Raw genomic sequence first — 14,875 nt, 5'->3', positions numbered from 1 at the left:
AACTTAAAGAATAGAGGTTATCAAATGCACTTCTTGCATAACTAAACATGCCCGATTTCACAGATACCCTCCGCCCCAGCAAGCCCGACGGCCCTGAGCTCCTGGCTCGCGAGCGCGCACAGTCAAACGTCCCAGTTGACGAACTTGCAAAGCACCTACTAGGCAAAGATGGGTTTCTCGCCCGTCAATCCAAAGTCCTATCGGTAGTACAAAACGAGCCTCTGCTGAACAAATCGCACCAGCAGAACCTCTCCCGGCCAGATCGATTCAAACTTGCCCTTGCGCGGGGGAAACTTCTCTGCCGCCTTGCTGATAAACATCAATGGACGCAGGAAGAACATGAAACCGCCGAGTATTTAGTCGACGATGTCTCGCCGTACATGCTGCACATGGGCATGTTCGTCACCACAATCCGGGAACAGGCAAGCGACGAGCAGCGCGCTTACTGGCTCCCTAAGATAGAGGCGTGGAGGATCATCGGCGCCTACGCGCAGACAGAGCTGGGGCATGGAAGTAATGTCCGTGGCCTGGAATTGCAAGCCAGATATGATCCGCGCACGAAGGAGTTCGTCCTGCATAGTCCGACTTTGACGGCGAGTAAATGGTGGAATGGGACGTTGGGCCGGACGGCGAATCATGCCATTGTCGTTGCTCAGCTTCTTCTTCCGGATCAAAATGGTAGTCAGGGATCAAGTGGCACGAAGTATGTGTCGTATGGTCCTCATCCGTTTATCGTCCAGGTGAGGGACATGAAGACGCATCTGCCGTTCGACGGGATTGTGATTGGGGATATTGGACCGAAGTATGGGTACGCGACGATGGATAACGCGTATATGCTGTTCAATAACTTCAGGTGAGTACATCTCCAAGACGGTGTCTGCCCTTTTCTAATGTATCTAGAATCCCCCATTCCGCAATGCTATCTCGCTACTCCAAAGTCGACCCAGAATCCGGGAGATACACAAAACCAGAGCAATCAGTTGTCGTCTACGGTACACTGACCTACATGCGCTCTAAAATCATCCAGCACGCCAGACTCGTGCTCGCGCGCGCCGTCACAGTTGCAGTCCGATATACCTCTGTCCGCCGCCAATTCCCAGACCGCGACGGTGCGTCGAACAGTGTCGAACTCCCAGTACTTGACTATCCAACCGTGCAAATCCGCATCCTCCCTCTCCTGGCCACATCGTTTACCCTCCATTATACCGCGTTGGCCATGCAGAATATATACAGCAATACGAGGAAGCAGATTGAGTCCGGTGACTATAGTAGCCTTGCGTACATGCATAGCATGTCCTCGGGCCTGAAGAGTCTGTGTACAACGCTCGCTGCAGACGGTATTGAGACTTGCCGGAGAGCACTGGGCGGACATGGGTTTGGTGGTGGGAGTGGGCTTATTCAGTTGAATAATGACTATCTGTCTAAGCCGACAGTCGAAGGGGATAATTGGATGATCACGCAGCAAACGGCCGCCTATATGATTAAGAAGATGACGACCGCTGTTGGTCCTCAGCGGGCTGCGACTGATGAAATCGACGTTCAATTTGGGACATATCTGCCTTTTGTTCAGAGTAGTGGGAGTGGGGATTGCAAGTACGATATCCTTGGGAATGATCAAGACCTGGTCAGAAGCTTCCAGCACCGGGCAACCGCACTCGTACGTATTCCCATCCCTGCACTCGATATTATATTGACTCCGCAGGCCTACAACGTATATCAAGAACGCGTGATTAAGAAGCGACCATGGACTTCCCTCATGACCCAATTCCATAAACTGAGCAAAGGTACGACCCATTGCACTAAGCTCAACCACTGCTAACAGCGCCCAGCACAATCCCAATCCATCCTCGTCACCCAGTTCCACGACGCCATCGCTACAAACAAAGACCTCCCAAGTTCTGCCCTGGCAGTTCTATGGGATTTATATCGGCTCTTCGCTCTATCCACCCTCGAGCCAGACCGTTATGAGTGTTCGTCCCTAGCCCCGTTTATGCTGCGAATGCTTCTGACATCTCGTCTATAGTTTTCACCTGCAACGCAGCTTCAATATCTCAACTCGACGAGGTCCCAAATAAAGTCACTGAACTAATGGCCCGTATCCGGCCCCACGCAGTTCGGCTGGTCGACTCGTGGAGTATTCCCGACTACCTTCTCGACAGGTATGTCTCCACCTTGTGGTCTAAATTGATATATATATACTGATTATTTAGTGCTCTGGGACGGTATGATGGCCGGGTATACGAAGATCTATTCAATAGAGCGCACAGGTTGAATCCGTTGAACAGGGTCACTGTCAACCCAAATTACTGGGAGGATGAGATTGTTAAGGGTGGAGATGACTTGAAGAGTATCACGTCCAAGCTCTAGGGCGGTTTAAGATATTTATACTTGGGGATTATGCACTCTAATTTTCCTAGAGTATTTATTTGTATGACACTTGGAATCTGAGATACAGTTGTACTTAGGGCTTGTCTAGCCGCGGCGAGATTGGGTGTCATAGCCATAGCCATTACAATTACCATCACGGTTTAAGTCAATTTCACATTTTAGACTAACATGACATTCTTCACTCAAAAGCTGTTAAGCATTGTGTTGGCATATTAAGATAAGTGAAAGGAACCACAGGGTAGCTACAACGTGCTGAAGACAGTACTAGTATTTCGATCGCGCGCTTCTATAAGACACACCGTTGAACTCCAACTCAAAGATTAAAGACGCAGAGGTTGAGGTCATGGTGATTATAAAGGGGATCTTCCAGTATTCCACGCCCTGTGAATTCTTCTTCAGCTCGAACAGCTTGACGGGAATTTGGCATAGATCCGCCTTCAGCTGACACAAGTGCATAACTCCTATATTTGTAAGTGGTTTACTAGGCGTGTAAAGACATATAGGTGCTTACTGGTGTTGAAGACCTCTGGTGCATCGTCCTCGTTGCAGAATAAAAGGGAAGACCGGAATATCAAATGCTCAGGATGCTTGACTTTCACGTTCCTGGAGAACTCCAGCCTAATGGGCTTGTTCTCTGAGAGCACGGACGACTGATAGAATTAACGATGATTTGTATCAAGTGGAAACCACCATCCAACTCACCTTCCTGACGAACCATTTCATCCGTTCATCCACTTTGTATATTTCCTCAAGCGGGTCCCGATACTTACAAGGATCATTTTCACTATGTATCGCGGGGTCGTGTCGGACAGTGACCTGAGTTCCGTAATGGCGACGCGCAATGCGGCTTTCTACCTTGTTTCCTTCAAGTCCACGATGGACAGCACCGCTGCATTCTTGCGTTAGCGGATTCCGATCATTCAAATTAGATGCTTCATACCTGACGATGGCTGACCACCTGTGTAGATGTTAGTCCTGTCCGTCAACGGGGATCCTCCGTCAAATTACCCATTCGGAGGCTGGAGTATGGGCACCCCTGTATTCGACTGGTTCAGCCTATTGAAAAGATATTCTGATGCACCAAAACCGCCGACCAAGATAATAGTCTGCTCGAGTATCAGCGAGAAATACCAAGAGCTCTGTGGTATTACTCACCTCTGCAGAAAAGCCCTTTTCTTCAACTGCGAACATTTGCTCATCGATCAACATCTCGATATCGTTGGTGACTGGCTCAAAGATACCTTTTATGTCGTCGCTGTGATTGATTAGGACTTCTCCTTGATGGCCAGTGAGACAGGAAGCTACTTACTTGCTGAGCACGAAAAAGCCGTCCTCGATTGGTACCCCAGGGTCATCGGCAGCTCCTGCTACTGGGATGAAATGCTCAACCTCGCCAAAATCTTCGTCGTAATCGCCCATGAAGTTTGGCTTGACTCTCTCTTGCCAGAACGTCATGGTAGTCTCCTTTGACTTGCGGGATAGGGCCTCGTACGCCTTCTCTCCCATCCTTTTTCGCAGGAGCGCGTCGAATCTGCAATCAAGAACAACAGATCCGAGGATATCGCCTAGACCAGGTTAGTTACAGCCTGGGGAGCTCATTAACTTCGCCTACCGGTTCCTTTGGTCACCTCGGCGAGGCATAGAGGTTCGAGGCTCTTTATTTGGTAAGATATCAGGTCCTACACTGTCAGTGTTGGCCCTAACCAGTAGTGGAGATGGAACTTACCACAGTACCTCCCCCGGCATCGCAAACGATAAAGACGTCGTTGGTCTCTTCGGTCAGCACCAGATATAACTTAGTATGCGATTCAGGATGACATACAGCAAGAGTATTTGGCTGGATTGCACGGGGAGTGTAAAGCGCAGCCGCCTCTGGCTCTGAAACCAAGGAAATAATCTTAAAATCAGCCCCAGCCGCAACGGCAGCTTCCAGTGTCATCTGTTTGGCTTTTTCTGACCACACTGCAGGTACAGTGAGGACGAATTGCAAGTTCATCTGAGCTGCGTCGATGGCAATCTGGCGCTGGAGGACTTGTTTCGTGTACTCGATCAGCTGTTTCAGATAGTCCCTGACTGCGTGTCGGACAGGAATGCCGTTTTCCTTGAGCAATGCCTTGGACTCTGTGGATGGAGTATACTTGACCCTTTGGCTCACGTCGAGCAAAAGCTTGATGCCGCGATAGGCCTCCGTAAACTGCCGGACCTGGTATCCCCATTTCGAAAGTCTTCCTCCTTCGTATGATATGTCTGACGGTACTTTCAACGACGTTCCTGTCCTGTTGTTAATCGGCGCCGGAGGGAAAGCACGACTCTGGCCACTCACTGTTGCCTCCACCTGGCCACTTGGATAAGACTTGGATATCTTCGACTGATCCGCCGACACAGTATGCGATGCTAGCAAAAGGATCCTCGTCAGTTAATCATGAAGTAGTCGAACCCGGGCCTCAACTTACCCACTATAAGTGGTTCCGTAGTCGATTCCCACGACAATCGATGGGCCCTGCATAGTGACGATATTTAAACCAGCAATATGAATGAGTATAGCACTTCTCATGACATAGGCGACAGTTGATTTACACTTAAATAGCTGCTGAGTTAGTCTCCGTCATGACGTTATGTTTAGAGTTGCGAACTATCTCTGTCCATATCGGACCACCACTCCCAGACTTTGCCAACCTAGAGCTATGACATATATTGCCCTCTCTAACCCTGGCCATCTGAGCAACCAATATCGACAATGGGTTTTTCGTGGAATCTTTGGCCTTGGCCATGGGTATCCCCTGTCCATATGAAGCAACTTCGACAGCGAAACTACTGGGAGGGCGAGTCCGACTTCTGACTCTCTTGCTGTACGCACTGACGTTGGTCTCCAAGGAAATTACCGCAGAGTCAAACGCACCCTGGAAGCCCAAGAGGCCTTTGCAGCCTCGCTATACGAGGTACGTGATCCCGACGATCAGATTAACTGCAATCACCAACACCAATAAAGGAAAACCGTACCCTCAAAGAACAAGCCGCAAAGCTTCAGAAGGAAAAGCTAGCTGCTGCAGAAAGATCCAGACGTCAAGAGCAATTACTACTCGAGGCTCGTAATGAGGGTTCACGGAAAGACGAGCAGCACCATCAAGAGCTAAATAGGTTGTGCACCCATTTGCAGGCCCTGCAAGCTGGCCCCGTCGGTCCCACAGACGATCAGGTCCGGGAGCGAATGCGGCGCCTCGTCTTCGAGCTGGACTCCTGGGTCAGATCGAACTTCAGAGATAGGGGCCGGTTGGCATCTATCACGGACAGCGAGGAGTTTCCTTGTACCTCAGCGCAGCGCCGTGCCTGGATCCACGTTCACGTCGTTGACTTGGTACACCATCTAATTTTCTCCCCACCTCGCTTCGGAATGAATGATCCATTTGGCCAGTGTATTACGAATGTCGAAGATAGTGTTAAGGAGACAAGTACGTGTAGACTACCTCCAGATTACTAGGATCTACAGCAGTGCTAATAGATTACAGGTTCACAAACAGTGTTCCAAAACTGGAAAATGGCAACTGGGGCGGCCCTTGAACAACTCACATCGGAGCAGCAGAGTGGGACTCTGGTGTATATCATTGACCAGATTGAGAGGAAATTGGGCCGAGCGGCATCGACAGGATCCGTCCGCAGAAAACAACAGTTGCGAGTGTTCCTAGAGCATTGCGTCTCCTTCAAGAACATCCTTGTGCGGCAGCCGGATAAGTTTTCCTTCATTCGCAGTCAGCCTGGGGTAGATTTCGTCGCTGGAGTTATGGAGAACTTTGGAGGAAATGGGGACAATGGAAACTCTGTGAGACTTTCCCTCTGGCCTGCCCTTGTCAAGCATGATGGCACCGCCCCCTATGTGATCATTGACCCGGAGCTGGTGTGGACGGGGGATTAGCTTTTGTTTAGGGTTGTGGGAGACGACATCCCACCCAACTGTATTTCAATCTGTTTATCCTGGGTTACATCCAAATATAGTTTAACAATGAAACGTCAAATTGGTCCGATCATACTTTATTAATCCATTGGAGGTTGTGCTAGTCTCTGGGTATTGGGTTTGCGGACTAACCATCCTACAATATGTCGCATCATCTGGTTTGACATGACGTCTGGTCAAATTAAACAGATGCATACCACCCACCAACTCTGTAGGATCTTTGACGTAGCAGTCCAGCGCTTCCGAGGGTATATAAAGGCCTCAACCTGTCCAAAGGTCCTTTCCGTCGAAGCCCACCAATCCAGCGTTCAAGATGACATTCGTCCCACCAGAAGCGAGAGTTCCCCCAAGGGGCTACTACTATTTGGATGGCTTATTGGTAAATGAACCCAACGTAAGCAGAGAAGAAAGAAAACCACCTAAGCACAGGAAAAAACGCCGACCCCGCTCCCCACTGAACCTCGTCGAGGAGAAATACGCTGATACCGAGGTAAGCGCATCACCCTCCAACAATAGCCCTACCTATCTGTCAATGAGTCATGGCCGAATTCCAAACCTAGCATGATCGATTTTATTCTTTTTTCAACTACCATTAGAATAACCTCATGGTTGTTAATGGGGTACTGTTAAAATTATAAATGGTCATGGTAGAGTTTTCATTTATTCTCAGGTACTTAAATGGCCTATATTTGCGTAACTTTGTTTATTGCCTGGTTCTGACTCGATTATATATTTCGTCGTGTGGTTCCTCTATAAACACCCGACCGCAATTGCCAAGCCCAAGTAAAAAATGTTACCTTACCAACAAAGACACGAAAAACTCACATAATAGGTTTATCTGATATCTGAATGTGACTCCGAATGTAAATAAGCAGCATTGACGCGTATTGGCTGGTATGACGAAACTGAGTGTCGAGTCACGTGACATCCAATTCGGCCCGACTTGCTGCATCTTCGGTTTCAGCTTCAACTTCATCTTCTCCGAACTTCCGAACCTTCATCAACTTTATCAACAGCGTCCAACTCTTGGGGCCATGAGTTCGCAGTTCCGGGCTCAGAACACTCCTAATTCCGTAACTGCGTGTCAGCGATGTCGGGATCAAAAGGTAGAGTCGCAATTTCCACACTACGCCCCTGCCTTTTGCTGACCATCGTCGACTAGCTCAAATGTAGCCGTGAACGCCCAGTATGCACGCGATGCAGGCGGCTCCAAGCCAACTGTGTTTATCCTAGCCCTCCCAGTCGCCGGGGTCGGAAGCTGCAACGCAACTTGAGGCGCGTAAATCCAGGTGGTGGCTCAGGCCAAAATTTGTCCCATCTACCTTCTATGCAGACACGCGATGAAGCCGCCGAATTTGATAGGACGACCCCCGTTCTAACAACCGTCAACGGACTTGAATCAATAAATGATTCTTCTCATTCATATCCGACACAGCTGCGCAAGGCCCGGCCAACTAGAACAGAACTGGTATCCAATTCCGACCCGCCACTACCGCCAAGGGCTATTGGGCTGTCCCTGCTTGAAGTATATTTTACGCGTATCTACAATGCTTCGCTGCTGTTTCACAAGCCCGTACTGTTTAGAGACTATCTTGATGGGAAGCTCCATGATATTCTCCTGAAGGCTATCTTTGCGTTGTCCACACTGTATGTCTCGACCCATTCATTTGTGATTTACAGCTAAGAGGATATTGGAGGTTCCTTTCCCCATTGAACGAAGACGATCAGGAAGGTTTGCCAGAGCAGCCTGAGCTGCGGATTCTGAGCCCTTACTGTTCCTGCGGTCTTCCATGGGCAAACGCTGCTCTGAGAGAAGCTATGCCGTTGGCAGCACAAGAACAATCACTCATGGTTACCCAGGCGCTTCAATGCCTGCAGCACTATTGGTTTGGAGTTGGTGACCCATATTCAGCGAATTTATGTCTCAGTAAGTTTTCTCTTCCATGTTCTTTCCTGATAAATCTCATTAATGCAACTAGCATTGGCCTATCGTTCGTGCCAACTCCTTGGATACAACAAATTGACCACTGATGACGCCGACAAACCGGGCCTATCACTCGAATCCGAACTCAAAAGCCGATGCTTCTGGGCGTGTTGGGTATCGACCTGCATAGTTGGAGCGCCCGAACCGTACATCCGGTCAGCCTGGCAGGAGGTTGAGATGCTGCCACTCCCTGCTTGCATACACGATACAGCATTCGGATATGAGATTATATCAAAGGAGTGGATGGACAATAAGTGGTGCTCGAGGCCTGTGCATTCTCATGAGCCGGATCATCCACAGGATGCTGCAGCATTGCTGGTTAAAATTGTTGGCGTGTGGTATGTCACCGGCTTGCTTCGCTATATGGCTTCCTTTTATCTTCTTGACACTTAACTCAACATCTATATTCTAGGACAAAAGTTCAACTCTTGATAACTGACTCTAGCCACCTAACCATGACCGAGAAACTCGATTGCGTGGAGAAACTGTCAGACCTGGCAACATCGGTTTTTGACATGGTGCTCCCTGAAGTTGACATTTCGTCCGAAAACGGACGACTCATGCTTTTTTGCAATGCTCTATACCATCAATGCCAGATCACTCTACACTCTATGATCGTCCCGCTGTTCTCAGGCACGTCCATTGAAGGAATAAGCCGTGAAACTGTTAGACGCAGTGCCGAAAGTGTCATATGTCATGCACATTTATTTGAGAGATTATTGACACCGTACTTGTACGAAAAAGCTGACACTACACACTTGGCTCCCCTTGTAGGCCATGGTGCTTTTCTAACGGCTATGGTTCTATTGGCTACGGACATTTCTTATAGGGTCAGAGCATCACATACAGGCAGACACAGGGAGCACAGCAGTCTAACTGCGGTGCGAGCGATTCTGAACTTGCTAAATATTCTTTGGCGACACTGGCAGCCATTACAACATCATGTAAGTCAGGTAAATGTTGAACCTTGATCTTTGTCTTTCTAACCATTGGCGATGCAGTATGAAAAGCTTCGCGCTGCCTTGGAAGTGAACTTTTCAACCAACGATACCCATCTCGAGGCAAACACACCTAGAAGAGAGAGGTCGACCGGTCGTTCTATTCGAGATTCGGACCGAATACAATCGAACTATGTGAATACCAGTTGGGGAAGTGCACATGAAAGTCGAATTCAATCTCCATGCCCATCAAATGATGTACCCCAGTCTTTGGCGAGGAGCCAATTCCCAGTGGAAATGGGCATATCGCCTGAAAATGCGGTCGAAGAGACCAACAGCCCCTTTAACAATGTAGACTCTAGGTGTGCTGACGGTTCACTCACAGCACAGCTCGCTGTGACAGAGGAGGATGCGTGGTACAGCTTGTCTTTTGCGGAAGCCGGAATCGAGCAATTTGCAGGTTACGAACCTCTGCCCTTATTTCAGCAGGGATGGATGAATTTCGGCTGAATTGATTATCTCCAGCTGTTAGGGGTCGTCTTTCTCGGAGGTGATTCGGAGTGGGACATTCGGGGGTTGGACTCGGAGGATCCAAGGCGAGAGTTTAATTCATGCCTCGGTCTACTGTCCTTAATAATACCTATACTTTTAATAATCTGTTCTCTTCCACATCTTGAAACCAATTGACAAAGAGCAAGATGCCACACCAATATCGCGACATTCACACCGTCGACTCGACCAACCTTTCGTACATTTTTGAACAAAACGTGTCGATACCTTTAAAGAGTGGTGGGATGGTCCGCTGTAACGTGTACAAACCCAAAACAGCATCTACGGAGAGCAAATTCCCCATTCTTATGACATACGGCCCGTATGGAAAAGACGTTCCATACAAAGAGTGAGTCCTCCAGTGCACTTCACAGAAACACAAACCAATTCTGAGAATTACAATTCCAGCTTCAACTCAAAGAGTTTTGCGGAGGTAGACGCGGCCCACCAAACAGTCCATTCAGCATGGGAGACCCCTACACCCCAGTACTGGACCGACCATGGGTATATTGTCGTGAGAGTCGACGAGATTGGCATTGGGCAATCCCCCGGCATTCTACACGTCAGATCAGCGTCCTCGATCTCAGCTTTCGCTGATGCGATTGAATGGGCCGCTGACCAACCGTGGTCCTCTGGGAAAGTCGGTCTACTTGGTGTAAGCTACTACGCTGCTACACAATGGCAGGTTGCGGCGCGGCAGCCGAAAGGCCTCGCAGCTATTGTACCATGGGAGGGATACTCCGATCCGTACCGTGAGTCGGTGAGACACGGTGGCATTCTGTCGAATGAATTTCTCCACATGTGGTATGCTCGCCAGGTCGCATCAAATCAATATGGCCTTCCCGGGAGAGCGGCTCGCAACTGGGGCCCAGACACCGTGGAGGGAGACCTCAGCGCTGAAGAGCTAGAGGAAAACCGATACAAGCCCATGTGGAATGAGCAACGGTATCGGGACGACGAAGAGTTTGCGTCTCTGAACTTCAACCTGGAGGATGTGACGGTTCCTCTCCTGAGCGTAGCGAATCTGGGTGGAATTTCACTGCATCTGAGAGGAAACGTGCTGGGCTACCTGTGGGCAGGATCCGAGTTCAAGTATCTTCGGTTTATTGTTGGCCGGCATGACCTGCCATTCTACTATCCTGAAGAAGTAAAAGTGCAGCAGAGCTTTCTTGACGCCTGGCTGAAGGGAGATGACCGAGACGGATGGACCAGAAAGGGCACTGTCCCGCCAGTTGATTTAGTTCTGCGGAAAGGAAATATTGAATATAACAATCCTGCAGCAGAGAAGAGCTTTCGCCGCCGCAAAGAAACCGAATGGCCACTGGCCAGAACGCAGTATACGCGGCTTTTCCTTACAGGAGATCGGGGGCTTGAGCTCGAGCAGCCTCGAAAGGAAACAGCACACAAGTTGAGCTACAGGGCCCTTGGCAAGGGTGAACCCTCTGACCTTGTAAGGTTTGAGTCTCAGCCATTTGAAAAGGAAACCGAGATAACCGGGCATATTGTTGCTCACCTTAATGTGTCCATGAGCAGGGATCGATGGGGCAACACGAGATCAGATCTGGACCTGTTCGTGAGCCTTCGCCACATCGCACCATCAGGAGATGAGGTCTTCTATACAGGCTCCGCCGGGGATCCTGTTCCAGTAACGAAAGGATGGCTTCGTGCTTCATTGCGAAAGACTAACCCCGAGCACCCACACCACCGACCATGGCTGCCATATCGCGACTTCTATTCTACGGATGTTTTACCGGTTGTTCCAAATGAGGTATATCCCGTGGATGTTGAACTCTGGCCTACTAGTGTAGTGATTGAGGCAGGTGGAAGACTGGTTCTGGAGGTGAGCTCAGGAGACACAGCTGGGACTGGATTATGGGGTCATGATGATCCTATTGATAGGCAAGTCCCTTTACACATCAGAATATGCCCTTGCTAATTATGCTACAGGCAGGAAGAGGTATTCCAGGGTGAGAACCACATTTACTTGGGGCCTAATCAGGTCAACTATATTACCTTGCCAATCATCCCTTTGAAGAGCCCCGAAGAGCTAAAGTAAATTAGATATATCAGCGGACAATTTTGAAACAACATAACACCATTATTATTAAAATATCTTTTATTAATATTAAAATGTTTCATATATTAATAGCCCTTTAAAGTTTGTTATTTACTCTAAACCAGGATTATTACTATACTAGTAATATATACCCTCTAAATAACTTCTATTTCAGGTGAATTAACCACTAACAAGTTCTTAATAAACTCAACATTAAGGTCCAGGTCCATTAGTCTACTCTAGATGAAGTTAGTAACAATTTGCAATGGCAATAGTTTAATAGTTATACTATAACCACTCGGGATATCCGGGAACACAGAGCTCCGAAAATATGATTATTTGGGCTCCTTCAAGGGGAGTGTCTTCTATACAACGGCAGTTCTTCTTAACAGAGGCTTGGAGGTCGAGCCACTCTGGCTGGGCCTGGACGACTGCAGCTTTCACGACCATGGTTTCTGACTTTCTGACTACTAGGGACACTCGAGACGAGCAAACTACTGATAAATACTGAGGATCTGTTGAAGCCTTAAATATGTAATTATAGCCAGTATTTTATTTATTTCATTGTTCCGCAGGGCCCAGACTCTCCTGTCAGCACTGACAGTCTGACAGACAGTGCGTCAGATATTGTAATACATCGACCAGCCACATCATCAGGCTGTTTGCCTACGTAGTATTATAAATTAGCTGTCAAGCAAACCTATCGCTGTTACTTTACATTATAATATTTTATTAACATTGGGAGTGCTCTATACGATGTACATCTATCAGTCGGTCCGAATCGACTCGGGCCGACTCGGTTCAGTGAACGCTCGTGTCGGAAGATTTAAATCAACCATCCACCACCCTCTTATTCCCAGTCCAAAACAAGCACAATGCTCATTAACCACTTCTTCCCATCCAACGAGTGCTTCAGCTACGAAGTGTTGCGTGCTGCTGGGTACGCAAACTACGGTGGCGCTGACCTTGGTGAAGTCATCGCTATCACGTCTAGAATCCGCGCTGGCAATGAAGATGACTGGATACGCGAATGGCAAACCGCAGCAGAACGGGCAGTAACCAATGCCAAAATCTCAGAGTCGGCAGAAAATAAAATCAGTGCGCATGAGGCGTACCTGCGCGCATCTAACTACTACCGCACGGCCGAGTTCTTCCGCAGAGACAATGTCGACAAGGATGAGATCGCACGTCTGATGTATGAAGGGTCGGAAACTGCATTTGATAAGGCCATGAAGTTGTCTGTATATGAGTATCAGTCGATACTGATTCCATATGAAGGAACGACGCTCCCTGGGTATTTCGTGGCCCCTGATAATTCAAAGACACCCCGACACACTATCATCTTCAATGGTGGATATGACTCGACCATGAGCGAAGCATGGTTTGCCATCGGAGCTGCAGCACTGTTACGGGGATATAATTTCCTGGCCTTTGATGGTCCAGGGCAGGGTGCTGCGGTCAGACTGCAGGGCCTGTTCTTCCGTCCAGACTGGGAAAAAGTACTGACACCGGTCATTGACTATGCCTTGACCCGAAAGGATGTTGATGCTAATGCCATCGCTGTCTTCGGATGGAGTATGGGCGGCTACCTGGTCGCTCGTGGCGCTACTGAAGAGCATCGCATCCAGGCCCTGATCCTGGACGACGGGGTGTACGACTTTGGATCCGCGTTTCGAGCCAACCAGCCGTGGTTCGTGCAGCGGCTGGTCAAGAACAAGTATGACTCGGTTTGCAATTTTATCTTTAGCTGCGTGCAGACCCTATCGACTGGTCTTCGCTGGGGACTGCTTAATGGGCAATGGACATTTGGTATGGCATCTGCGGCGGATCTGATGCGCGCAGTCAACGAGTATACTTTAGAAGGGAGAAGCCAAAAGATTACAACACCATGTCTGATTCTTGATGCGGAAAATGATCATTTCTTAAAAGGGCAGCCAGAGTTGTTGCGTGAGCACCTCTCCTGTGAACACGAATTCGTCAGTTTGAGAGAGGATGAGGGTGGTGACACGCATTGTCATCAGGGCACCTTCTTCAGGCTCCACCAGGTTGTTTTTGATTTTCTAGAGAAGCGTCTAGGGGTTGTTGGTGGGGTATAATTTCCAGTTGTACTTGTTGAATGTCAGTGCTGTTTCACTATGGGTTGAACCTGATAACATTAATGTTAGTAAACAACTCGAATCAACTCCAATTCGTAGTAATAACTAAATATCTGAGGAGTGCAATGTGGTCTTGTTGGCGGTGCCCCAGGCGCCGACCTTACAAGCATCAATCCAGCCCCTCGAGTCTCGAATTGCAACCATGGAACCCGTGACTGACATAGTATTTCCATCTCCAACTGGAAACGGCAACAGAGAGGAGCGAGACTTGTTTCATGCCATGTCAAATACCGGAGCTGTCTCCCTTGCTGCCGCACTTGCCGCGTATCAGAAGCGCCATGAGCCTAATAGGAAAGTTCCTTATACACTATTAGTATGTGATTCAACGCCAGGCAGACTTGACAGACTTGACTTTACGACCCAGAGATCTCGTTGGTCAGGGGCAATGGCGGTGGGAACGTGGAAATACTTCCCTTGGCCTTTCGCTATTACACAGGCACTATGGTATAGCCTTCTAGGCGCGAACCGGGCATGGGAATGGGTGCGTGGCACTGAGCCGTCAGGAGTTTGGGCGAATCAAGTTATAAATGATCTCGCGATTTCTCCGATTGAGTCCAATAGGCTCTGCCTGTACTCTAAGAAAGACGAAATTATTTGGTGGGAGGATTTGGTGCAGGCTGTAGCTCAAATAAAAGGCCTGGGCTATAAGGTTGACCTCGAAATATTTAAAGGCTCGCCCCACGTTGGCCACATGAGGCTTCACCCACAGCAATACTGGAATAAGATATTGAGCGCCTCGAAAGAGACGAAGCCTAGATGCTGAAAGCTTAGCAAGACTCATTCACTGAGGCTTACAGCTGAATTGCTAGAAGAATATGACGATTTCAGATAAAACAACAGGAATCCTTGAAATGT

General features: G+C 48.6%; 7 protein-coding genes across 7 annotated transcripts; 6 read left to right on the top strand and 1 right to left on the bottom strand.

The window, feature by feature from the left end:
• The first annotated feature begins 25 nt into the window (after nucleotides 1-25).
• On the top strand, nucleotides 26-2,550 carry ASPSYDRAFT_184396 (uncharacterized protein). The gene is made up of 6 exons (XM_040843547.1): nucleotides 26-853; nucleotides 901-1,657; nucleotides 1,703-1,784; nucleotides 1,830-1,970; nucleotides 2,024-2,159; nucleotides 2,211-2,550. The coding sequence occupies exons 1-6, from the start codon at nucleotides 48-50 to the stop codon at nucleotides 2,365-2,367; spliced, it is 2,079 nt and encodes a 692-aa protein (XP_040698793.1). The 5' UTR covers nucleotides 26-47; the 3' UTR covers nucleotides 2,368-2,550.
• Nucleotides 2,551-2,652: 102 nt separating this feature from the next.
• On the bottom strand, nucleotides 2,653-4,894 carry ASPSYDRAFT_1160155 (Hsp70 family protein; the record flags this gene model as incomplete). Its single annotated transcript, XM_040840074.1, has 11 exons — nucleotides 2,653-2,849; nucleotides 2,900-3,038; nucleotides 3,091-3,328; nucleotides 3,397-3,494; nucleotides 3,544-3,643; nucleotides 3,698-3,953; nucleotides 4,001-4,067; nucleotides 4,115-4,159; nucleotides 4,211-4,659; nucleotides 4,712-4,782; nucleotides 4,842-4,894. 11 exons carry the CDS (start codon nucleotides 4,892-4,894, stop codon nucleotides 2,653-2,655), a joined length of 1,713 nt encoding a protein of 570 aa, XP_040698792.1.
• Nucleotides 4,895-5,157: 263 nt separating this feature from the next.
• Nucleotides 5,158-6,298, top strand: ASPSYDRAFT_34803 (uncharacterized protein; the record flags this gene model as incomplete). Its single annotated transcript, XM_040845283.1, has 4 exons — nucleotides 5,158-5,237; nucleotides 5,276-5,327; nucleotides 5,378-5,837; nucleotides 5,895-6,298. 4 exons carry the CDS (start codon nucleotides 5,158-5,160, stop codon nucleotides 6,296-6,298), a joined length of 996 nt encoding a protein of 331 aa, XP_040698791.1.
• Nucleotides 6,299-7,332: 1,034 nt separating this feature from the next.
• On the top strand, nucleotides 7,333-9,961 carry ASPSYDRAFT_49134 (uncharacterized protein). The gene is made up of 6 exons (XM_040847785.1): nucleotides 7,333-7,443; nucleotides 7,500-7,984; nucleotides 8,035-8,264; nucleotides 8,317-8,659; nucleotides 8,734-9,265; nucleotides 9,323-9,961. The coding sequence occupies exons 1-6, from the start codon at nucleotides 7,372-7,374 to the stop codon at nucleotides 9,767-9,769; spliced, it is 2,109 nt and encodes a 702-aa protein (XP_040698790.1). The 5' UTR covers nucleotides 7,333-7,371; the 3' UTR covers nucleotides 9,770-9,961.
• On the top strand, nucleotides 9,958-11,864 carry ASPSYDRAFT_60756 (CocE/NonD family hydrolase; the record flags this gene model as incomplete). The annotated part of the gene is made up of 3 exons (XM_040849896.1): nucleotides 9,958-10,157; nucleotides 10,217-11,707; nucleotides 11,756-11,864. 3 exons carry the CDS (start codon nucleotides 9,958-9,960, stop codon nucleotides 11,862-11,864), a joined length of 1,800 nt encoding a protein of 599 aa, XP_040698789.1.
• An 863-nt stretch (nucleotides 11,865-12,727) lies between these two features.
• Nucleotides 12,728-14,050, top strand: ASPSYDRAFT_49131 (alpha/beta hydrolase family protein). Its single transcript, XM_040847784.1, has one exon. It carries the CDS (start codon nucleotides 12,740-12,742, stop codon nucleotides 13,958-13,960), a length of 1,221 nt encoding a protein of 406 aa, XP_040698788.1. The 5' UTR covers nucleotides 12,728-12,739; the 3' UTR covers nucleotides 13,961-14,050.
• A 46-nt stretch (nucleotides 14,051-14,096) lies between these two features.
• On the top strand, nucleotides 14,097-14,783 carry ASPSYDRAFT_158933 (uncharacterized protein; the record flags this gene model as incomplete). The annotated part of the gene is made up of 1 exon (XM_040842772.1): nucleotides 14,097-14,783. A coding segment is annotated over one exon (687 nt), but the record flags the coding sequence as incomplete, so codon positions are not given.
• Between the last annotated feature and the right edge of the window lie 92 nt (nucleotides 14,784-14,875).

Source organism: Aspergillus sydowii (assembly GCF_001890705.1).
Source record: "Aspergillus sydowii CBS 593.65 unplaced genomic scaffold ASPSYscaffold_12, whole genome shotgun sequence".
In the NCBI taxonomy this organism is placed as follows: domain Eukaryota; kingdom Fungi; phylum Ascomycota; class Eurotiomycetes; order Eurotiales; family Aspergillaceae; genus Aspergillus; species Aspergillus sydowii.
Note: the sequence above shows the minus strand (reverse complement) of the source record. Positions and strands in the feature narration are given on the sequence as shown.